This window comes from Lichenostomus cassidix, chromosome 24 (genome assembly GCF_008360975.1).
Source record: "Lichenostomus cassidix isolate B80296 chromosome 24, HeHo_3.0, whole genome shotgun sequence".
NCBI lineage: Eukaryota > Metazoa > Chordata > Aves > Passeriformes > Meliphagidae > Lichenostomus > Lichenostomus cassidix.
In genome coordinates this window covers 6,593,891-6,618,052 of record NC_139504.1, presented here as the reverse complement: position 1 = coordinate 6,618,052, position 24,162 = coordinate 6,593,891, and the positions used below count along the sequence as shown (strand labels likewise).

The window sequence follows — 24,162 nt, the reverse complement described above, 5'->3', positions numbered from 1 at the left end:
TCCACCCCAGTGCACAGAGACTCTGCTCCTGGTAAATGCTTGCTGGCTGAGCTCAGGAGTGAGAGAAGCTGGGGGTGCTGCTGCGTCTCCCAGTGGTTTGGGGTACCTTGGTGGCCTGGTGTTGTCTCCCACAGACGTGGCAGAACTTGCAGCGACGGCAGCACCAGTTCTCCAGTTGGTCTTCCTGGGGCCGCTCACTCTCCTCCAGGCAGAACTTGTGGAAAGGCTCACAGCAGACCTGGCAATATACAAACTGCAAGGGGGGAGAGGCAGGTTATAGCAAGGCAGAAGCTGCTCCAAGTTCCCAAACTAGCCCTCTTGTGCTGTGAACTATTTTGAATTCTGCTTTACAACTGACAGAACGAGGATTTTAGGAGGGAAACTGTGTATTTCAGGTAACCTACATACAGATTGGATACCTCATAGCCGCTGGGAGTCTGGTACCTGTTAACTAAGTGCTTTGAGCATTGACAAAGGCCTATAGGGCTCTTCAGGATCTCCCTCCCTCACTCCCTCCCTGTGTTACAAGCCAACTGCACCAGAAGACACACTTGGTGCATGAAGTAGGGACATGCAGAGCAAAGAGTCTCTCCCTCCATTCAGCTCACTTCTCCATCACAAAGCTCTTCTAATTTCCCTGTATCTCCTACAAGGCTGGTCGTATCAGAAACACAATCATCCTCACGGCACAAACACTGCAGGCTCACAGGGGACATGGGAATTGTTTGTCCCCTGGAGGCCCCTAACTAAGAAGGGGATGGCTCCATGCCCCAAAGGGCCGTCTTCACAGCCCTCAAGTGCACTGACATCCACATCCAGAACTCAACCCCCTTTTCCCCTGTCCACTCATCAGAACCTGGGCCCTCCTAGAGCACTAGCACCACTTTCCCAGGTCAGCTGGCCTGAAGATACTGAGAAGGCACCTATCTACACCTGGAAATGCATTCAAATGCATCTCAATCCAGCTCTTTGGGCAGTGCCAGAACCCTTCCAGTCATGTCTCTGTAACAGTTTGCAGCTCTTGGCAGATATGAACACACCTGGAAAAGTCAATGCTGCCTAAAACCCTTTAGCACCACTGGGCAGCCTTTTTTATTTCAGGTTAAGAGAGCAAAGCTCCTGCTTTACATCAGATGTGAGTTCCGAAAGTTAGAGACATGGGCGCTCTCAAGTACACTGTTCTTCACAACTCATACACCTCCGAAAGGAACACCACTGAAGTTTCCAAGCTGATTTTAAATACCTTACACTTTAGTATCTTGGGACAAATTCTAGCCAGAAGAGATTTACAGGTATTATTTTAATTTCTTCTGGACTAAGGTAATTTTAGCTTTTATTTATTTATTTTTGTAACAACATTGAGCTGTAACTAAGTCATCAACAGCAGAACGCAATGCTTTACCTCCACATGTCCACTGCTGGCACAGAGAAAACACACCACCCTGGGAGTAATAGGTACCGAGGTGACGATGCCTAACCCACCCATCTCCCAAACATTCTCCACTTCACAGTCCTCCTGAAAGTACAAAAGGACACATCACCATGCAGAACAAGGCAATACAACATCAGTACAAAATGCTCACGCGACTGCTCAGTTCTGGGTCTGTGAATAAGACGTCTCAAACTGAAATAATTTCAACGTCTACCTCAAACTACTTTACAGTGTATTCTGGTAGAGTCACACCTCGGCGCTGCTCCTGCCGAGTGCGCTCAGTGGCATGCTAGAGCCTTCCTTCTAGGGAAAGCAAACCTAAGGAACAGGACAATGCTTTTCACAATTGCACAAGTATTACTAAAAGTGAAATTTCAGAAGAATTATACTTTATTAAAGCTCCATATTTGTATAAAACACTTATGAGATCTCACTATAATCTCCAGTATCAACACTTATAGATGGACTGAAAAATTATTAGGAAAATATTAATTTTTATTATTATTTCAACACCGTTGTTCAAAAATGTACATGATTTATCATTTTTAAAACCCAGATATACCCCAAACGTTGTGAATTACAAGTTACTAACATTTTCCCCAAATCTTGTTGGCTCAAGTTGTGGTAAGGTTTTAAAGTTCCATCTTAATGGAATAATTCTTCATAAACCTCAAATTCTTGCTCATCCTCACACATTGACAGTTAAGGTTTTAAAGCTTTAAGTGTCTCTTCATCCAGTACTCTAATTATAAGAAAAAAAAGGCATAACAAGCTTTTAAAAATCAACCAAGTGACTTGTCATGAGGCTCCTATTTGCGGTTCCCTCTGAAAGGTACCAGACACAAACTCAGTAGTGACTGCCAGCACTTTCAGGGGACTCTAGTTCCAGTGGTGAGAGCCAGGGGACATTCAAATACTTAAAACATTTTGTCCTCTACCTTGAAATCCACTCGGATTCTGTGGACTCCATCTGTAGGTTGCTTTTGCTTGGAACTGCTGCTGTTAGTCATAGTGCTGAGCAAGTTCTGTGTGCTGCTCTCTGGCTTGCTTAGAGGAGGGGGCTTTTCCTGGTCAAGCAAAGGAGCCTACATTAATCCCAACTCTGGACATTAGAACTTAACCAGCAGTAATATCCAATGCCATAAATAATTCACAGACAAATCCCCAAACCAGCACAAAATTAATGAGTGTGTCAAAGCTGCAAGGAAGCGATCATTCTACAAACCATTCCCTAAGAGGATTTCATAAGCAATTACAGTCCTAATTCCATGTGCTCTACCATCACATCGTTCTCTCATCAGAGCGTGGGTTGGTGTTTTGATGCAGTGGGGCAACTCTGGGTATAAACAAGCCCTACTCACTTCTCCCTCAGGTTTACATAAGACAATTCTTTTTTTCCATGATCGAGCTATTTCTGAGACAAAGGTAGTTGCATTTTTTATGCAAAAGCTAGCCTCCACCCTCCACCACACAAATTTTAGATACCAAAATAACATCTGAACTGAATCTCACGCAAAGGCCAGATTTTTTGCTATCCACATACTGCCACAAGGGGACAACCTAACATTTTCAAGAACCAAATTAAAAAAGCTGCAAAGGGTTAAGCAATATGATTCTATTTCCTAGACAGAAGTTCCAGGTGCTTGAAATTTTACTGACTGTACAAAAAACAGTATTCACCTTTTCTTTTGGTTTCTGTTTCACAGGGAAAGTTGGACGGGGAGCAATTTTTTTCTGTTTGCTTTGTTCTGTGCCTAGGAAGGGGGGGAAAAATTATGAGTATTTCAAGTAACTAACAGCCACCTGCAGAGAAGAAAAGGGAACAAAATCAGCTGGGTAATGTGTGACAAGTTTTAGACTAGAACTTTTCCACCCTATTCTGTGGCTGCACCTCCCCACCTATGAGCAGTCTCTCTCAAGCACAACTAGAAGAGTTTGCTCTGCTCACAATCTGGAGCATTGTGGGTGCAAAGCCACAGAAATCCCAGAACTGCTTGGCTGGTGACTGTTCACACTGCCCTGCACTACATACAGTAGTGGACTATACTTTGGTAGTAAAAGATCACATCCTCCTGTTTCACATTCAGAATGAGAAGTTGTCAGACTTCACAATTCTGAAAATGCACTTCAAGACTCCCACAACTACATGACTCAGAGTCCCAACCAGGATAGCCATCTTTCTCCCTGCCCCAACACACACTGTAGCTCAATAAAAAAGAAGCCAGTTCTAAAGAAAATTTCCAAAATAATCTGCTGAAATTTCATCACACCGTAAAGCATTCATTAGATTCAAAATGCACCAGCTTTTAGCAGTATTGTCACTTAACACGACTCAAACATACTGAGGATAAATAGTCCCATTTACCTATTTCTGGCTGGGGAGTCTGCTTTTTCTTGGGCTCAGAAGTGCTAAGTTTAGGTGCTTCTTTTTTCAAAGGTCCTGAACTCAGTGGCTGAGAAGCAGGGAGCTGGACTGGCTGGGACATCTGCTTGCCAGTCTTTCTTGTACCAGATGCAGGGATCTGTTTGGGCTCTGACACAGGAACGGAGGAATTCCCATCCTCATGCTTCTCCTCAACAGGCTTACGGGCAGGCTCACTGCTCTTCTTCCCAGAATTGTCTTCTCTTGGTACAACAGCCTGAGGTGCTTGTTTCTGCCCAGAGTCCAACTGGCTTTTTCCAGAATGGCTTTCTTTCTTCTCATTTGTCTTGGATTTCTTCTCTTTCTTTTTTGCAGCTAAGAAAAAGAAGCACAGATAAAGCAACACAGACAAAATGCTGTGACTTCAAATGATTTGCTGCTTTTTTAAAACAAGGATACAGACACTTTGATTCAAAGCTTTATCATTCAGTCATACAAAAGAAAAAACCGTACTCAAAAAATAAACTTGGCTTGTACTTCAATCTATGTTGTAACACCTTAGGTTCCTATTTTGTAGAAGCAATAAGTAACACCCTCCTGCAGTAAAACAGATTCAGAGCTGAGAGCAGACTTTGTGAGGAAGGAAAAGGAAGCAAAAGGAAAGAAGAAAACCAGTCCAGTCAGCACCAGTCCAGTGCTGAGAGACACTGGGGTGTACAATGGCTGTCAGTACTCACATTGCTCCTACCCCTTGCACCTGCCACCAACAGTGCAGGCAGCCTGGCTCCACGCAGAATAACCTTTATAAGCCCAGTGTAGCCACAATGACAGCACAGAGAGCAAAACCTATGAAATGGAAACTTCTGTCTTGTACTGTATGCAAGGCAAGTCTTTTAGCCTACCTTTAGCTTGCTTCTGGAGATAAGCTTTTGAAGGCATCCACTGCAGATTTTGACATTTCCTCATTCTAAAAATAACAAGTCATGAAATCAGAAGATGCAGACATTAAGAGGGCAGTCTGTAAATACTCAACATGAAAACCTGAAAATAACATTATCAATACACACACTACTTTTGTTCACACAAAACCAAGTACACTTGGAGTGGGACTGGATTAGGGGACCAAGCCTTTTGCTAACTTTATTCAACTTTATTCCCTATTTGTCTTATGCTTGGCATATAATGTCTTAATATAATGTAGATTGGGCCAGGCTTTGTTTCTGCCCCCATTCCTGTAGCAGAGCTTGTGACTCTGAAACCCAGCCCAAAACCTGGGCAAAGATGCTGAGAGCAAGACTCCTTTCAGCCTGCAGTGTTCTCACACAGCAATTCACACAGCAAGACTTTATAAATAGCTCTTGTACCACAACAATCTACTGGTGCCACTTTAGCTGCTGCCTTTTCAGACAGATTACCTAGTCTGGTAAAATCAATTTAATAGAGCAATTTAAAAACGAGAAAGGTTCAGTCTAAGTTATATGTATAAAAAATGATAAAAGAAATCAAGGAAGAGTGGTATTTCTTAATGATATCCAGAGACACTTCTGATATACAAAGTGTATACAAGCTAGATAAACGCCATCTTGAAAACAAAAGCTTTTCATAAATGCAATTTGGGAGAACAAGAGATACATATTTATGTGCACATTGTCTTCCTTGCAAAATCCTGTACTGCCTAACAAAAGCCACTGATCACACACCAAACAATTCTCAGTGCTATGCCAGTTTCATCAAACTGAGGAGAATAAACCAGAAGTGAACTCCAGAGAAAGAGCTCGTAACAAGTGCACCCTGAATTGTGGTCTTGACTCTTAAAAGTGTTCACAGTACCCTGCTTTGATCCAGCCTCAGCCCAGGTCAAGCTCAGTCCAAGCCCATGACACAGTGCAAATCTGCTGTTTCTGGCCCAAAGCGTGGCTACACTTATCCCACTCAGAGGAGGGATTAGCTCAACAGTTTCTCAGACACACTTACTTGCAGCACTGCTTCTTTATGTTGCGCCCGCCAAACTTGGGTTTGTCTAGACAGTTAGTGCAGACACCACAGTCCTCTGGAACCTGACAGCCCGAACACTGCCCGCAGCGCCTGGAGCGCCGGCCCTTCTTCACCGGAGGTTCTTGCTGTGCCTTGTTTCTGGTAACTGGCTTAATGGGCTTGATAGGTGGAGCAAGAGGTTCAGCCTCTTCTGAGCCAGCTATTGATGACTTATCTACCAAAAATAACATTTCTAATGTGAATTTGCTGATGTTAAAGAATATTGCAGGAGTGTCTAATTTAGCCCATGACGCCTAAGTTCATCTGCAGAGCCACACGGGGGCAAGTGATTGTGTGTACACACTTGTGTACATGTGTATACGCACACACGCCCCTCAGCAGAACACAAGTTCGGTGAAGAATACATGTATTTAACACAATTCCTAATAGCTTAAAGGATTAACCCTGTTTGAGTGGCACTGTAACAGAGAACCCAGAGCTCTTTAACATACTTTCCCTTGTTAATCACTTGAAGTCCTCATTTTCATCTGAAGCCAGATGAAAACTAGAAATCCTAACTCACCGTCATTCCCCATGGAAGACAGTATCTTCTCACGCTCTTCCCATGGTAAGGCACTCAGAGTGGGCATGTCATCAGGAAACACTGCTCGCTTGCGGCCCAGTGCAACAGCTGCTCTCCTGCAAACATGTTTTATTCGCGGTCCTCGGACTGATGTTTCTGATGAATCACTCTCCTGGCCCTAGATTTCAGAACATGAGAGCAGACAGTACTCCTAAGAAAGTTACCAAAATGAGGCTGAGAAACATGTAATAGAAACTTCTAAGCAAATTATATCTTAGCTTGCACTTTGTAAGAATCAGGACAAAAACAAAGGCTCAGCCTTCTAAGCCTCAGTTATCCAAGATAAATAAAAGAGAACAAGAGGTTTGACTCAATTGGACTTATAAGGTAAGTCTCTATCCACTACTGGAATGCCAACTTCCTCATGAAGCCATGCTCTCAAGGCACAGACTTCACAAAAATCAGAGTCCACTGGAACTGGAGCAGCACTTGGTGCTGACCGATCCAGTAGAAGCCAGCAGTAGATTGAGGCTGTTTGAGAGTTTTGCAGCTGCTGATGTTTCAGGTGAGGGGCTTGGGTTTACCGGGGTGCTAAACAAATGGAGCATTTTAGTGCAATTTTCCATGTTTTGGTAAGATTCTGGAATATCTCCCACTGAAAAAACTATCCCAAATAAGCAACAGTGAGCATGTGGGCTTCTGCTACACCAAGCCAGTCACACAGGCATCTTCATTTCAGAGACAAACAGCTGAAGGCTTCTCTATTTGAAAAACGTACACTAGTGCTGTTATGGAAAGTAAAAGTTTAAATAAAAAGTATTCCCTGAAAATGTATCTCACTTCCCTTTTTGGCAGGTAAAAAAGACTGCAGAAAAGGGTGGTTTTGGGGTTGGGAAGAGGAAAAAGAGAAAGTGGTAGGAAGCAGTTCCCCAAATCAGATGCAAAATTCCAATGGATTTTCCTCCCTCCCGTAAGTGAGGGATCACTGTGTAAAGTTAAAAAACAGAGAAAAAGATTAAGAAACAACTTTCTCTTCAGAAGCCAGCTTTATGCTCAAGGGGGGCCCCCAAGAAACCTTCAGGCCAAGACAGACACTGCATTTTGCTGGAACTTTGCTTGTCAGAGCTAGTGCTACTCTAGATAATCGCTTTGCTTAGATTTATTCAGGGAAACCCAATACGCAGCTATGCTGTACCAGTCTCCCAAATGTATGCAGCTCCCTCTGAGCTGAGAGCATGCAGCTCCCTCTTCCCCTCAGCTTCTGCCCAGGGCTCCTTTTGGAGATGGCTCCTTTGCCATCTGTTGCACTAACAGCTGCTTAGCTTGGCACATTAATTCTTCATGCTCAGGATACAAAAGCTACTCATGACTTTCAGGACAAGCTCAAAGTAAGATGCACTCTAGCAAAAAATCTAACTTGGAAAAAGGAATACCTGTGCTTTTGGCTGATCTGCTTGTTTGAGCGATTTGCTCTTCTCAATCTTGTACAGCTGGGCTTTCGCCTTTTTCAGAAGACTGGCTACCCTCTTGTCAGTCATTGGCAGTTTGTCTGCTTGAGCCAACATAGAACTGATGGAGGAAGCAGAATGTTTAACAGTGCTTGATGAAGGAGCAGAAAGACGCAGAGCTTTTTCCTTCTCCAAAGATGGCACAGTGGGGTTGAGGTCCAGGTCTGATTTGTCCAGTCCCCCTCTACCTTTCTTGGATGTTTTGGTTTTGACAGCTGCCGTATCTGCCAGAGCACCAGTGGAAACGTCTGCCACAGGATCTACTGCTGTAGATTTCTTACGCCCGGCAGTTTTCTTGGCAGACGATGATGCTGCAGCTTCTTCACTGACTTTTTCTTTGGGCATTTTACCTACAGGAAACAAAGCAGCACTACTTTGTATTTCTGACCCTTTTCTCCTCTTCTCTTTCCTTGACTCCTGTTTGTTCTCCTTTTCTCTCTCTCTGTCTTTCTCTCTGCTCTTGTCCTTCTCCAGGCCTTTGTCAGCATCTTTATCTTTGGAGAGTTCTTCTGCTGCCCTGTCCTTGTTTTTGCCTCTCTCTGTCTGGGGACTTGATGTGAACCAGGGGAAGAGAGGAGTAGGGCTACCAGATGAGAAAGGCTCTGCTGGAGCGCTCATCTGCTTCCTTGGTCTCTGGCTTCTTTCTGCTGACTCCCCAGACTGCGGCAGGGAATGAGAGGAAAAAGTAAAAGTTGAATTTAAGGCACTAGTGGCAAGAGAACTAACTGAAATACTAGTTAATGAGGAAGAGACAGAAGACTGTGGGGTGAGAGTTGTCAGGTCAGAGGTACTAAGCCTTCCGCTCCTTGTCCTCATGGAGTGCGAAGGAGATCTGGGTTCTGATCGGATGGGGCTGAACGCTTTCCTTTTCCGTCTCCGGGAGGATGTGCCTGTGGCAGAGGTCCCTGCAGCAGCACGACCGACTGACGATGGCAAAGTTACAGACTCGAAGATCCGGGAGTGGGCCTCGCTTGGTGTGAATCGTGGCGCTCGCAGCAGAGGACTTCTCTTGTGCATATCAAACCTGGCTCCAGAGTGAAGTGAAAAGAGACGTGTGGGAGCTGTTGCACCTGGTGTTGAGAAGCCAGATGCAAAGCCAACGTCCTCCGGTGTCAGTGGCGGGGGTCTGAAGTTATCAAATATTGGTTTGCGAATAAGACCCTCTTTGGCATACTTTGCTGATGAGAAGTACTGTGGCTCTGACCTGGAATGTTTCAGGGATGTCCACCTAAATGTTGGCTCTCGCAGAATTGACTTCCGTTTCTCTTGCATTGGCGCAGCAGAAGTAGGAAGAAAGGGTGAGGCTAAAGGTATGGTTGGAGGCATAAGCCAAGGGGTATGGTCTGAAATGCTTGAAGCAGGCTGCAGAGGTGGAGGGGGAGTGAGCAAAGGGGGAGGAGGAGAGGAGGAAGACTGCTGCTGCGGCACACTTGGTAAGGTGGACAGCTTTTTTGCAGTCCTCTGGCCAAAACTTCTTTCTGTTATTGAAAACCTTCTGTTTCTCCTATCACTGTTATCATTTTCAGGGGACTGAGAAACAGGCAGGGGAGTGTGAACTTCTGGAGTATTGCTTCGTTCCTCAGAAAGCATCTGCAGCTCCTCAGAAGCCTGGGAGTCTGTAGATGTATCCACGCTGGGGCTGCTGGATCGTGAGGAATCTGAAGACATCTGAGACGAATGCTGAGAAGCGGCACTGGACTTTTCACTGGAGCCACAAGATGTAGCACTGAACCTGCTGTTTGGTGTGGATTCTAGTCTGGATATTTTAATAGGAGGATCGTAGTCTTCATCCTCAATAAACCGTTTGGGTGTTTTGATAATCCGTGAAGAGATCGCACTCACAACCGGCATGATAAACTGTCGAATATTTTTGAGCTGGGTTCTCCCTTTCCTACCCTGCAGTTTGGCTGCTTCTTTCTCAATCTTTTTTTGTGCTCCCTTTTTAGCCCTCTGCAAGAGTTGCTTAGCAATTGCAGCATCTGTCCTTTTGGTGGAAGGTATAATCCTAACAGGTTTAATTCTGCGTGGACTCTGTCTGACAGCAGCCTTCTCTTCCTTTGTGAGAGGTGGTGTGCCATCCTTTTCTTTGCGAATCCTCTGGGGTTTCTCCAGCTGTGAGTTTATGACTAAAGTTGAGGAAGTCTTTAAACGTTCAGAGGACGGTGGCCTGCCTCTCCGGCGCACAATCTGAACGCTCTTCCTCCCAATCTGAAGTTTTGCCCCCGGCTTAAATTTAGATTTCAGTGGGGAAAGCTTACTAGTTCTTAATTTCTTGATTTTAGTTGCTTGCTGAAATGTAGTGGATGGTGATCTTTTGATTTTTTTCAGACTGTCTTTTTCTTCTTTGCCACCCTTCTGAATGTCTGATGTGTCCTTCTCCTGCGACAATTTGAACTTCACACTTGTAAGTGTTGGAGGTCTTCCTCGTCTTTTTTCCCCACTCTTTGACTCCTTTTTCTTTACTTTCTCCATGGATGTGGTCTCAGACTTGCTCGAAGGGGAACATACTGATGAAGAGTCTGACAGTACAGCTGAACTTCGGTCAGAACTGCTCCGGGGCCTCCCGCGAGGTTTCCGTGGACTAGATTTAACTGAGAGGGAAGCAGAGAATGCAGGGAACATATTAAATTTCTCCAAGTGTGGGATAAGCATTACCCAGGTCACACAAGTATTTACTCAGTATCAGTCATGCTGCCCATACGCTGCCAAAATGTTTCAGATAATCAACAAATAAAAAGTTTTATCACTACACGTAGAGAGTACCTTCCCAACAAACCTCTTTCCCCACGTAACATACCACAGAGATAGCTTGTTTAAAAGTGCAAGCTTGTCTTTTTCCAACAACTACATATGCAATGGCACAAACCCAATACCAATCTCAGGTTGGGAGGGAGCAATAATTCTCAAGGGCACATGCCACCTTTTAAACATTAATTTTTTAAGCAGATCACAGCTGGTTGAAAGAAAAAAAAATCCTTATTTTCTAGTGCCATCCATCTGCATTGCTAGGAGAGCAAGAACAACCTACAGGAGGCTGATAAAAGACAATTTACCAAAAATCTGGTTTTAGCTTTGAAGCACAGTTAATAGTCAGCATTGACTTGGAGACACCAAGCACAAGACTTGATTACTCACCTTGACTAATGCATTTCACTGCACCCTCACCAAGCCCAGCTATTTCAGTTCTGGGTCTTCCCTTGTGCTAGCAAGGCGCTCCACCACAGTTTGCTGGTGAGGCCAAGCCAAGCAGATGATTATGGTGGAAGAGCAGAGTGCTCTGGTGACAGCATTTATTGACAACACAGGCAATAAGGAGTCTACTGAAAGATACTGAAATAGTCAGATGAGTTTCAGACCCTTAAATAGCTGCCTCTCCAGAACACTGACATGAGGTTTCAAAAATCTGGTTTCATCAGTACAAATCTTTTACTCAAAGTTACCCTGTTCCTTTACAGACATACAGAATCAAAAACTAACTGCATTGAACTTAAAAACTGGGGTGGCTTTTATGGTGGGTAAGATTTGGTGGAACAAACAGGAGAGACACAGCAAAACCATCCCAAAAGAAAACAGAAAGTCAACACCCAATCCTGCAATTTGAACGTACCTGTGGGGGACCTGGTGGGACTTCGTACTTTGACTTCTTCATCTGAACCAAAACCTAAAAACTGTTCATCCTGCAATGAGAAAGTGGATGCAAGTTTGAGGACGTGCATATTAACCTTAAAATGAACTCCACTGTGATCAAAGCACACAAAGATTCTAGAGGACTTTCCTTCCCCCAAAAAGGTACTGGCATTTGTTCTTCTAACAAACAATTGCTAAAAAGGAAATAAAACTTTTATATACACATACACAGCAACTAGAGTTTACAGCTATGTAACAATCAAAAAGAGTTACAGGAAAACAAAGGACAAATACACACAGAAACAAACCCTTAATGCATAAAATCTGCTGCTCATATCAAACAACAAAGCTTTCCTCTTGTAAGCTATTATTCAAACCACCCTAAAGACACACTCCAACAAAAGAAGTCTTTCTGTATGTATTATTCTAGAACAAACATAGCCCAACTTCCTGCAAACTTAGGTAAATCCTCTTTTTTTAATTCACTTCAGACTTGTCTTTAGGAGAGATGAAAACCTGCTGTGAAGCTCTTCCCTGTGAAAGAGGTATGAAGTTAAAAGGCTCACTGTCCACCTTGAGGCAGGTGTGTCAGAAAGCCTGTAAGTATCAATCCAGGTCATCTGTGACCCAAATACCTGCTGACACCTTTTTGTTTACATGTCATTCCACCTTTCCTAGTCCATTTTCAACTCAAGTATTTATGTTGGCCAGTCTTAACTTTCCTGTGAACTTTGGAAACAGAGATGCCACTAGTTGCTTTCCCTTTCAAAGCACTGTGCCATGTGGCTGCTAAGCTTCGAGAAGGGCAGGCACTGCAAGAACAATATCCTGAAGTGAAAAGGGACAAGACTGTTGAAGGAGAAGGTGAGCTGCACAAAGAAGTAACACCATTTGTGTTCTGCCTCATCCTTTTTACATGGAATTCCTACTTCATCTACTTACAGGGCAGACCAGGAAGAGCATCTCAGCTACTGACACCACAGTCTGGTTTTAAAGAAACTGAACCACATGCAGTAAGACGCGCACCTGTGTCTACAGGAGAGTCGTGATGAAAAGCAGCAAGGCTTTAGACCAAAGTATTTCTCAAAATTTTTTGCCTGGCTTGTGTCTGATGAGCCCCAGTGTAAACAATTCAAACACATGTATGTATGAATTGTTTGAGTATGTTCTAACCAGGTGACCATCCAGGTTCTCAATGCAGATAATGCTCTAACCAGTCAAATACAACATGCATTCCCATGGGCTGCAGTTAGTCACTGTAAGATGTCACCAGCACATACACCTGCTGGAGCATCCCCTCCTTGCATCCCTGCAGCCTATCTGCTCTTTGCACTTGCAGCAGTGATGACAAGAAAACCAGAAAAAGCAATGATAAAGCAACATTAAATAAATAAAATGATACCAGAAGACATTGCTTCTGCTTGAGGCACCTCGCATCACACAGAACCCCTGGAGGCCATTCCAAGAAAGGGAGAAGCTACTGCTTCTGAAGTTCAGTCCTGCAGCAATGCAACCGGAGCGAGAGCAGCTGCGGGAGTGCTCAGCTGCCTGCTCCCAGCACTGCAGATCAACGGCCCGTCATGCCTGCCTGCCACTCCAGAGCACGTGGGCCACTGCAGGATGTAAACACTGTTGTGCTGCACAGTGCTGCCTGCGTGGGTGTGGGCAAGGGAAAGGGTCCCCAGCCCTGACATAGGGAGAGGCTGTCAGCAGAGACAGGTGTGGGCTGAAACCCAGAGAAGGCACGGAGAAATAACAAGTACCTAAGAACAGTCAGGTTTAGAAATGCTAAGAGATCAGCTGCTCACCCTGTGCAATTTCCTGACTTGCACTGGCCTCCAGGTTCCTGTGGCTTCTACAGAGCTTTTCTTCATTTTGTTATTCTGAGTCCTACAGTCATTATTATTTTATCTCAGACTATTAAATCAGTATTTGCCATATTTTTGACAATCACCTGTTGTAATCCACAATTAGAACTTGCATTATTTTCAGACTGAGCTCTGTTATTTTATTTTTCTGATGGGATACATTAATTCTGGCTTTGGCCCAATAGCCTGGGAATGATAATTTTTTCCATTTATCACCAATCAGTCACCAGAAGTGTCTACAGCAAAAAGGTTCCTTCCACAAAATGATCACGTTCACATAATTTACAACCACAAGTAGTATGACCAATATGTCACCTGTGTTTGCTTGTTTGGTTACATTCACGAGTGTATTGGTGACCTCAAAACGGTTGCTGTCACTATCTGAGAAGGCAACCCTGTGACCTGTCAGAGATCAAGAAAGCCACTAAGTACCATTAAGCATTTGTCAGGCTAAACCTCCAGTTGGCCATCACATGCCAAAATGCAGCTTTGAGGCAAACTAGACAGGAACAGCTTCCCTTCAGTTTTTCAGAAGTGACTGTAAAACATGACAGATGGAGAGTATTAAAAACCATAGAGATTTTGAACATGGCCTCATTTACCTGAAGAAGAACAATGCAATGCAGAAAAGGCCACGCAGGATTATAAATTAAAGGATGAGGGAAGGCTTGCCTTATGCAAGACATGAAGACTAACCAAGCAGACACACGATAATGTCTCTGTGGGGGCAGCAGAGCTTCCATGTACATCTCCCACTCAAACATTATACTATCCCAGCTGGGTTCAACCTCAGAGTTGTGCACAGATGAAGAAGGGCTTTTCCTGAAGTAACCCAGCTACTACAGAACAGAGAAGTTGCAAGCAAATGTCTATCACAATGCTCTTGGGCAAAATAATTTTTCAAAGAATTTCCAACTAAATATCTCAGAGGAAAATCCATCTTCAAAGGAGAAACTATCCTCCAGGCACTGACTGATGTTCTGGTCTCTGTCCGAGGAATAACGGTATAAACTGCACCACTATGGATCTTTGAAGTTGCATGGGACTGTCACCAGCACTAAACCAGCAATGCAGTTGCTCCAGTCAGCACCTGAAAACGTTTATTTTACAACAGAGTCACCTGACCAATGCTGTACTTCCCATTCCCCATCCTGGGTTTGGCCCCAGTCAGACAGGACCTCACTTTCTCGGAAAGGGATAAGTTATTTTTAGAAGCTCATTCAGATGCCTGCTTAGTGACTACAGCACAGTATCTACCAGACTCCTCTGCTTCCAGCAGAGTAAACACTCTTGGAGGTTGGCAATTAGTAACCTTGAGACAAACACCAGGTTTTGGGAGCAGAGTGGAGTCCTCAGGGAGTTCAGGGAGGTGCTTCCCAAGCCATGACTTGTGATGCTTCTTCAATAATAAACAGCTGAGTGCTTGGGGTGGCCGTTATGCACCAACTCAGATGAGGGGTGACTCGTCCTTTCATTGTTTAATTCAACAAAAGCTCTGTCCAGGAGCGACACGCAGACTTTGCTGGGGCTTCACCTCGGAGCAGCACTGACCTACAGAGCACATTCTGAGAGCACTGAACAGCTCCTGGCCTGGTCACCCCCCAACTACACTACTGCAGCTCAGGCATCACCCATAGCAATACAATGGTGATTAGAGCTGCAGCTTTCAGCGTCCAGGTTTTTTTTAAATTAAAAGGAACATACTGCTCTTTATGGGGCTGAGGATCAGGGAGGGTCTGTTGCAACTATGTTACTGAGCACAGAGATCTGTTTTGTCAGAGTTCTGATTCAACCTGGATGAGAAATTCTGATTTATGCTTTCCCATCTGAATACAGAGGAATGCTTAATAGAGCACCTGAAACACTCTCATTCTGGGCACAAGCTTTCAATAATACCACTTCCAAAGAAGAGGGACAGTCAAACCATTACCTAGAAAGATTCAGTTTGCAGATGGTGAGAAAAAAACTCTAGAGTTGCTGTATGGATGCATTAAAAAATCTTCTAGGATGGTAAACTCATCTTTCACTCCTAAACATGTATTTCCTAAAGAAATAGTACTATAAGTCAAACTAAGCTTTGTAGCTCACCTTGGGGGGGGAACAGCTAACCCTGCTCTGGGAATTTTGTGGTATCCCTAAGAAGTGACGAACCAACGACTTAAGGAGTTACCCACTCTCTTCCCTCATTTCCTTCAACATCGTGCTGTGAAACCTGCAGTTCAGCAGTCCAATGTCAGTACAGAAGTGCATGATCAAGTACGGTTGCCAGTCTCTCCCGGGAGCTTTCCAGCTGAAGGAAATACAATGTTCAAAAGCCCCCGGAACAAACTCATCAGTGCATTGCTGCTGCTCTGAAATTGCCTCACCTGCCCACTGCTGGTGCCAGTAGGATGAGCCACATCACCTTACATTTCAAAACAGCTTCCCAAATTCCTAACAAACTTCCCAAAATCTGAGGGCTTGAAGCACTACACTAAGCTGACCAAACCACAGAAACAGAAATATCACCAAGATGGTTAAAACATACTTTTATTTTCACACGTCTGACAAAGCAGCACCCAAATCTTCAGGAAGGGGGAAGTGCACAAAGGCGCCTCCATCTCTTAGGCCACGAGCTGCATCATCTTTATCATGTGCCTCTTGTTTCATACCAATACCTGCAGCAGTCCCCTCCCTGTGCAAACACGGTGACCACCTTACCTAGAGGAGGGCTCTACGCCTCCAACTCACACATTAAACACTCAGAAAGTTTGACAGCGATCATTCAACATGACACTAGGAGAGGAAATTTTGAGGCAAACAGAAAAAATTATCTGTACACCAGGCATGACCCATGTGGCAGTATGGAAGCTACTCCTTACCCCCACGACATGGATCTAGTACCATTTCCAAACATGCCAGCCATGAGTGAACATCCAGAACTCCAGTGCTCACCTCATAAAGCATTACACCCAATGTATAATTACAGAAGTGCTACTGGAGACACCACTATCACCACCACATCCCACTGCCAAACTCGAGCTTTTGCAACTTTCAGTCAATACAGATTTATGGAGGTAACTGTCAGCATGCATTCAGCACACTCTCAACTTTTATGTCCCAAAGCTTCAATCACATTTCAGGGGTGGGCAGGGCACTCTGAGCTGATGGGCAGAGCAGATATTTAACAACTACGTTTATGCTTCTTTTATACCAAATATTGACATAATGAATCAAGAAAACATAACCAAGTTTTTCTTATTCCTATGGTGCCACTCACACCAAGCTGAAAGGTCAGCACACGGTACAAACCCTACTGCTCAACCAGTTACAGCTTCACTGTGCAAAAAGTTCCCCCAGCAACTCTTGTGGTGTTAAAATCAAGTATCAGAATGTGGCTCCTTTAAGGTGAACTGGTTTCAAGATAACTCAGCGCAACACTGAGCTGCAGCAGAAGACAAGGGTTTGCACAAAGTGACCTGAATCTGAGGAGAATGCCCTGACACTCCAGAATTCAGGTACCTTTTAAATGAGAAATGAAGTCTACTACGTACTACAAAACAGCCAAGGAGACAAGGGAAAGGCTGAGTCTAATACTAGTTCTGGACAACATTTCTCCTGCATCTAACTTGGTGGTAATACCCAATTTCAACAGGTACCTACATAAGTGCACACAGGAATGAGGTAGAAAAAAAATAAGCATGCGGAGCAGAAGTTGTACATAAAAAGGTAACACAGCTTCTTCCTCTGATTATCATTGGCTCCTGACCTCAAAGCAACTGCTCAGAGTTTATTCCTGATGAGGAATGCCAACTCAGTTGAATACTGTAACTGGCTTGGTTCAGGGAGGACCCTCAACCTTGTGGAAAAGAACAGCATGAGTACCAGGCAGTTACTGAGAGGACATGGTGAGCCCTAATATGAAGAGGTGTTCTGGAAGCCCCCTTCTAGAAGGATACCTCCCCCAGAGTGGCTACCACACAGTGGCACCAGAAACTGCACCATTCCTGCACCGCACACAGCCGCCCTCTACTCTGGAGAGACCACAGGCGGCATCCACGTGCTGACTTCCTACATGTGCCGCAGCTCTTTTCACACCCTCACCCCCACCTCACAGAGAACCTGTACTGCAGCACAAAAAAGCAGCTTCTGGTGACTGTAATCTTCACTGGGACTATGATGAGACCACAACAAATCACCAGCCAGGAGAACTACGCCCTTTGATGCAAAAATGTTTTGTTTCTTGAGCATCACAAAAGGAAAGGAACCAACCGGCTGAGTTAAGTCAATCTGAATGGTTGCGAGGATCCGCTCTCTGAGTATACCCAAGAGCACCAGCATGCTGCAAATCCAGAGTGAGGGAAAACACTTGGGGTCTGCCCCACCTGGATCATGAGGAGTCAGGTAAAACTCACAGACACCAAGCCACAAATCAGTGTTCATTATTACTTTCCACTGTATGCAATGTTATTAGAAAGAAGGTTTTAGCAGCTAAACAGAAAAGCGATGCAATAAGTACAATTCTTAAAATCCAGGAGACCCTGTGTTAATCAGCTGCCACACCTTGAATACATTCAACCTATTTTATTTTAATGCAAAAATATCCCAAAGGCTAAACTCAAAAAGATACCTCAAAGATGTTTTAGGGCTTTTTTGAGATGCAAACATGTACCCTAAGACAACTGGAATTAAGCAAACAAACCACAGCCCAAAGTCATCTTAGAAAAAGAAAAAAAAAAAAAAGAAAGAAAAAGGAAAGAAACAAAGCTACTTGCTTCCCCCCACATGAAAAACTTTGTGGGTTGTTAACTCTGTGGTCAGCTTGGTTAGCCAGATCTCAGTCATTTCTGTCCCTGAACTAGCACTGGTGAGATATTAACTGCTTCCCAGAGGACTCCATGAATTCCATCATGCCTGTCTACTGCAAACAGCAAAAGTGAGTATACCAGCATAGCCTGAGATGCTGGTGTAAATGGGGGTAGCGCACCAAAGCGTACAGGTGCACACCAAAGTCTGCACAGGTGAGGGCACAAGTGTCCCCATGCTCAGCTCTGTGTCTGCAAACACAACCCCGTTCCTCCAATACCACGGCCTGCAGGAACTGCCACTCTGCAGGCAAGGAATTCCTCCAGCTCAGCCATGAGCGAAGAGCTCCACTTCATGGCACCTAACAGAATATGCCAAAACCAGGCCAGAAAGACACCAGGAAAACTGTATTTTCATGCATGTTTTAATAAACTCTGCTGCAGCCAGTGATAGGAAAGGAAAACAACTGCTCTTTATATAGGCAAAAATTCAGACAAAAATACATTCACCTACCCTACAGCTGACAACCTGCCTGGAGGAGACCAAATTGGCCCTTCAAAAATCAATAAAGCCCTCCAGCTACAAAGGACCCAGGGAATTCTCTTGCCGGCGCAAGGATGCTGCTAACGAGCGATGCAAAACAACTGGAGGAAAGGAACACTGCAGCTCGTAGTAACACACCCCCATCATGTCTTCCCTGTTCTGTCAATAGGTGGGTTGTTGTCACACTCCCACTCCGGCTGCCTTAGAAAGGCTTAAAACAAAAAAAGAAAAAAGAAAAAAGAAAAAAGAAAAAAAAAAAGAAAGAAGAAAGAAGAAGAGCAACTCATAAAAAAAGAAAAAAAGGAAAAAAGGAGAGCCAGCGCTCCAAGTGCTGGCGAACGGCCTCGTAGCGGGCCCGCCGCCCCGAGCTCCGCCTGGGCATCCACGGCGGCGAAAGGGAGGAAGAGGAGGAGGAGGAAGAGGAGGAGGAGAAGGAGGAGGGCCGGTGCACGGCACCCATCGCCGGGCCCGCAGGAGGGGCCGGCAGCCCAGCCCCCTCGAACCCCGCGCCCGTGGAAGGACGCGTCACCCCACCGAGCATCCTCCGTACCGGGGAGCACCGCGCACCCCCCGGCCCTATCCATCCTACCTCGCTCCCGACGGCAGGGTGCGCGCACTGCATCCCGCCCCGCCGCGGGCGCGGGAGCGGCGGGAGGCGGATAATGGAGGAGGCGGCAGGGAAGGAGCACCGGCAGCAAGTCGCGTGCACGGGGAGGGACCGCGAAGGCGGCCGGGCCAGGACCGGTACCGGGTCCAGCCCGCCGAAATCCCGCCACCGCCCCCCCCTCCCCCCCGCGGGGCGCGCCCTTTGTGCGGGGCGCGGGAGGTGTGTCCGCCGACGGGCGGGCTGTGCGGCCAGGAGTGGGTGGGTGCGCCCGGGTGTGCTCGGGCCGCCGCCGCCGGGGCGTCGGGGATGCTGCACTCGGGACCCGCCCGCCCGCCGCGCCCCCCCGCCCCCGCCCCGCAGCCCCTCTCACCTCTCCGCTGCCCGCCTCGGCACCGCAGGCCGCGCGGAACCGCCGCAGGTTGATGCCGATGGTCGCCGAGACCTGGAGCGCCGCGTCGAAGCCGGGACCGGCCGCGGCCGCGGGGCCGCCGGGGCCCGGCGCTGCCCCGCCTCCGCCGCTTCCCGCCGCCCCGCTGGAGCACGGGCCGCCGCGCTCGCCCTCGCCCGCCGTCGCCGGCGCCGCCGCAGGTTCGGCGGGCCGCAGGCTGTGCACGGCCGGCACCCGTAGGCGGGACCCCCCCGGGCCCCGGCGGCCCCAGCCGCCGCTGCCGGGCCGGGCGGGGAAGCGCCACCGACCGCTGTGCGCCATCTTTACTGAGAGGCGACGAGCCAGAGAGCGGGGCCGGGCCGCGCCCCGCGCCCTGCATAGCGCCTCGCCGGCCCACGGAGGCGCTGCATAACAGCGGGTGCCATGCAGGTTGTGGGGTTCCGCCATCCCGCCGCCCGGGCACATGAATAAGCCATGCTCGACCAGTGCAAGCGCAGCATAACGCTGGGTGATATGCAGGGCCACGGGCCCGAGCCCCAATGCAGCCCCCCGTCCTGGATAGCTTAGCCTCTTGCCGCAGCAGCCCCTCATAGCTCTCAGTGTCATACAGATGCGGGGCTGCTCGCGGCGCCGCCCCGGAACCTGCCTGACATATAATCGAGCCGCAAGCTGCCCGCATAAGCCCGACGGCGATGCCGAGCGGGAGCACGAGCTGCCGGCGCCCAGGACCGCGCATTCGGCATAGGCGGCGCGGCCGACCTCTTGCATAGGGGTGGGCCGTATGCGAGGCGCGGGGCGCGGCCCCGGGCCCGGCATGGCAGAGCCCGCAGCTCCCGCGAGGACTTCGCGCTGCCGAGGCCCTCCGGTGCTCGGCCCAGGCGGAGCTGCTCGCTGCAGGGCGACCGCGGCTCCAAGCTGTGCTACCGAGGGCGGGCGGGTCCGCCCTACCCTCCCGGCCCCGACCGTGTCCTATCTGAGGGCCCGTTACCCGCCGGTGCCGCGTCCCGCTGCTTGCCCCCCCGGAGAGAGGTGACGGCGTTAGTACCGGGCTGCCAACCCCGTCGTGCACACCACAGCGAGAACAGGGTTAACATCCAACAAGTGCCCGCTGTATTCCCTGAGAACAACACTGCAAACGCACGGATCAGGTGTAAATCCCTCTGCTTGGCGACATAAAATACCCATTTTCCTCTGAAGTTTATCAGTTGAAGGCAGCGAGGGGCGGGTGGGAAACTTTGTCCCCGAAAGAGGCAGCCAGACACTTGTTTTATAGAGGATGGAGCAGCTGCTGGAGCCCTTTGGGGTCACAGATGCTGTTTCTGCCCGGGATTCTGCTGTGGGAGCAGGGCTGAGGGGGACTTCTCCCGAGGACATCCAGTGAGGAGAACTAAAATTAGATGTTTCTTCCTCTCTAGGAACTGTGAAAGGGATAGGAGCATTTCTGAGCGCTCCCATGCTTTACTAGTGAAGCTTAAACCAATTCTCTCACCGAAGCACTTGCCAGGCCAGTGCTGAATGCCCACCAGAAGGGGGCGAGAGGGAGCACGCGCAGGCAGGAACAAGCCAGAGGGGAGAGGCATGTCTTGGAGCCAGATCAGACAGCCTCGCTCTCAGTGAGGTTCTCATGGGTTCAGAATCTTCCTTCCAGTCCAGCTCACACATTAAATCCTATGTGTGATCTCTGTCTCTCCTTAAGGAACATAAACTGTAGAGTCACACAGCAGGGCCTGGCCCATTCCCCTCGTTGGTCTCTCTACCTGGTGGATGAAGGATTTGTGATGACAGGAGCAAAAAGCTCCTGGGGAGGAGCAGTTTTGAGGGTTATCATTCACCCCTGCTCAACTAGAGCATGTGGCTGCAGTCCTGGTCAGGTTTTCTGGGGCTCTTTGGGAGAATACTTCACCTCTTCCATGGGCAGTGAGCAATCACAAAGCCTCCCATCACATGGAGGAAGGCCCTGCCAGGCAGTCACGGTATCCTGGCCAGGCTGGTGGGACAAGCAAGTGCAGGACCTAGGCTGGGCAGGGGGCTGGAAGCACAGGTCCAGTTGCTACCCCTGTTGCAGACTCTCCCACAGAAGCTGAGGAGTTCACTGAGCCTCAGTTTTCCCATCTGTGGCATGGAGGTGACCTGTGACCAGTTGTAACCCAGACCTGCTGGGACAGGAACCCTTCTTTCTAATAAGAAAAAATAAAAGCTTTCCATCCATGCCATGAACAACCTACTGGTTAGCACATCTGGAGTGTGTGAGCTCACCTGCACTCCCTAGCAGGAGTGCACAAGGCCTCCTGGTGGGATGAGGTGCTGAGAAGGTCAGTTCTGCTGCAGGGAGAGGAGCAAGTGACATGCTACTGGCGAAGTCACCCCGGAGACAGTGGGGTCACTGACCACCAGCAGGGTCACTGGTGTGCACAAGACAAGGCCCAGAGGAGCAAATGAGCAGCCGAGTCAGCAACAAGGAGCAAAACTAACCAAAACCATCTTCTATGACATTAAAACAGGCTGCTGGCTTCAGAGAACCCCTACAAATTATTTTCTGAACACATGAGAGTACAGGTGACTCACCAGGTTTTGTAGAGAACCCTGCAAGGGCTGGATGACAATGAGCAAGATGGTAGAACCCTGGACAGCTTAACCTTTGGCCGGTGGGAGCTGAGGTGACACATGCAGCAAAGCTCTGCTTACCTTCACAGGCTTTCACAGCACCAATCTGACACCAAACCAGTAGAGCTGTCTGTAACCATGTTACATTCAATATGGAATAAACCATGGAAATTGCTTTTAATGATGTAAAAAGTATTGGAATTTGAATTTGGTTCCCACTAGCTGATGGGAAGTACATTCAGGAACAAGTGGAATGTTTCCCTTTGCAGTCTCTGAATTTGGGGCTCTCAGACCTCCCCTGGAACCACAGCTGAGGCACAGTGAGTGTCTCAGAGTGAACAGAGTTCTGGTGACCAAAAGTGCTGTCACCACAGCAGCTCCGGAACCTTTAAGACTGGCCCTCAGACCCCTCTTGAGGAGCCATCCCTGCCAGCACTGCCCCCAGGACGGGCTGGCACCTGTGAGAGTGCCAGACAAGGACCACAACAGCTTGATATGGGCTCCTGGCTTTATTGTTACAGACCCCCTTACAGACCCACCACTATGGTGCTGCTGGCATTGCTGAGGTGAGTGTTCACACATTGTACCCAATGAGGCCACGCTTGCCAATGATCTCCCCGATGTAAAACCACATCATCACTTCTGTGGCCACCAGGCCGTTCCTCAGCGCGTCCTGAAAGGAAAATGCCACTGGTTAGATCCCAGGCTCCTGCAGCAGGTCCTCCCTCACTCCTATAGCCACATCCATGCCCTCCAGCAGTTCTCAAGGCAAAAGCCCAGAAGTGGAGCAGACTGTTTACCATGTTCAGCCACCTCTCAACATGTCCCATCACAGAGATGTTCTACAACATTCAATACACTGTCAGCTGCTGTTTGTGGCTTTTTACAGCCCTTTCAAGGATCACTTCTTAGCCCACACAGGGGAAACACATTAATGTGTTAACTAATGACACTGCTGATCCTCAGGGCTGGGCTGATTCAGCCACCTATGGATACTCCCTTCCCTCGGACAGAAAACAATGGGACCCGAGGGGAACAATCACAGCCTGGTTCAGGCAGGGAAGAGTTAAAGCAAAGCCGACAAAATAAAGCACTTTAAACTCTCGGTCCCTGAATTCCTTGAGCTTCATATGTCCTTGACAACAGTTCCCGCTGCTTCCCAAGGCAGGAGCAGAGCATTTCCTGGGTGGCTAAGCGGCTCCCGTTGGAGATGCCCCACGGCAACGTCTCATCCCGCCCGGGCCCCTACCTTGACGGTGAGCTGCGCCAGGCGGCCGCTCTGGAAGGCCCTGACCAGGCCTTTAATACTGTCGATGGCCCGGGGGATCTCGGCGGGGGTCGGCGGGGCCAGTTCCACCCTGGCGTAGTACCAGAACGTGGCCAAGCGCGGCTTCGAGTACGTCACGGCGGCTGCGGGGAGGGGGACCGGAACGGACGGTGTTTTCCAAACGGCGGGAGCCCGGGAGGCCTTCCCGGACCCAGGTCCCGCTGTCCCCAGCCTTATTCCCTATCCCCTCCGCTCCGCTCCGCTCCCCCCGGCCCGTTCCCGCTCCCCTCAGCCCATCCCATCCCAACCCAACCTCGTGCCCCCGCTCCCTCCGTCCCACTTCCCTTCCCTCACCGCCGATCAGCTCTGGCCCGCGCTGCACGAGCCGCTGCACGAGCCCCTGTGCGGCCTTGGCCATCGCTGCGCGCGCTCAATGTCACCGACGGTCACCGCGCCCGGCGTTCGCTGCGGGCAGCCCGCAGTGAGGACCCCGGGTCACGTGCGCGGGGCGGGGCGGGGCGGAGCCGAGCCGTACCCGTGGGTTCGAGACCGGCGCAGTGCCGGTACTGCCCCCGTCCCAGGACCACCCCGGTCCCTGCACCAAGGCCAAAGAG

At 48.2% G+C, this 24,162-nt stretch overlaps 2 protein-coding genes across 4 annotated transcripts in view; both read right to left on the bottom strand.

Annotated features, from left to right (window-relative positions):
• Window positions 1-20,013, bottom strand: part of KMT2A (lysine methyltransferase 2A) — a 42,039-nt gene extending 22,026 nt beyond the window's left edge. For 2 of the 3 annotated variants that reach the window (XM_085081837.1, XM_085081838.1), the window contains exons 1-11: window positions 19,660-20,013; window positions 11,467-11,536; window positions 7,785-10,450; window positions 6,352-6,529; window positions 5,769-6,003; window positions 4,697-4,761; window positions 3,798-4,169; window positions 3,113-3,186; window positions 2,371-2,499; window positions 1,403-1,516; window positions 107-253 (exon numbers count right to left, since the gene is read on the bottom strand). In XM_085081837.1, the coding sequence (XP_084937963.1) occupies window positions 107-253; window positions 1,403-1,516; window positions 2,371-2,499; window positions 3,113-3,186; window positions 3,798-4,169; window positions 4,697-4,761; window positions 5,769-6,003; window positions 6,352-6,529; window positions 7,785-10,450; window positions 11,467-11,536; window positions 19,660-19,998 (4,389 nt within the window). In that variant the 5' untranslated portion in view covers window positions 19,999-20,013. Of the gene's footprint in view, window positions 1-106; window positions 254-1,402; window positions 1,517-2,370; window positions 2,500-3,112; window positions 3,187-3,797; window positions 4,170-4,696; window positions 4,762-5,768; window positions 6,004-6,351; window positions 6,530-7,784; window positions 10,451-11,466; window positions 11,537-19,271; window positions 19,337-19,659 lie in introns of those variants that run through there. The other variant, XM_085081839.1, reaches the window with a different exon arrangement.
• A 2,762-nt stretch (window positions 20,014-22,775) lies between these two features.
• Window positions 22,776-24,062, bottom strand: ATP5MG (ATP synthase membrane subunit g). The gene is made up of 3 exons (XM_085081890.1): window positions 23,903-24,062; window positions 23,531-23,691; window positions 22,776-22,954 (listed from the first exon to the last, which is right to left on the bottom strand). The coding sequence occupies exons 1-3, from the start codon at window positions 23,964-23,966 to the stop codon at window positions 22,856-22,858; spliced, it is 324 nt and encodes a 107-aa protein (XP_084938016.1). The 5' UTR covers window positions 23,967-24,062; the 3' UTR covers window positions 22,776-22,855.
• Window positions 24,063-24,162: the final 100 nt, after the last annotated feature.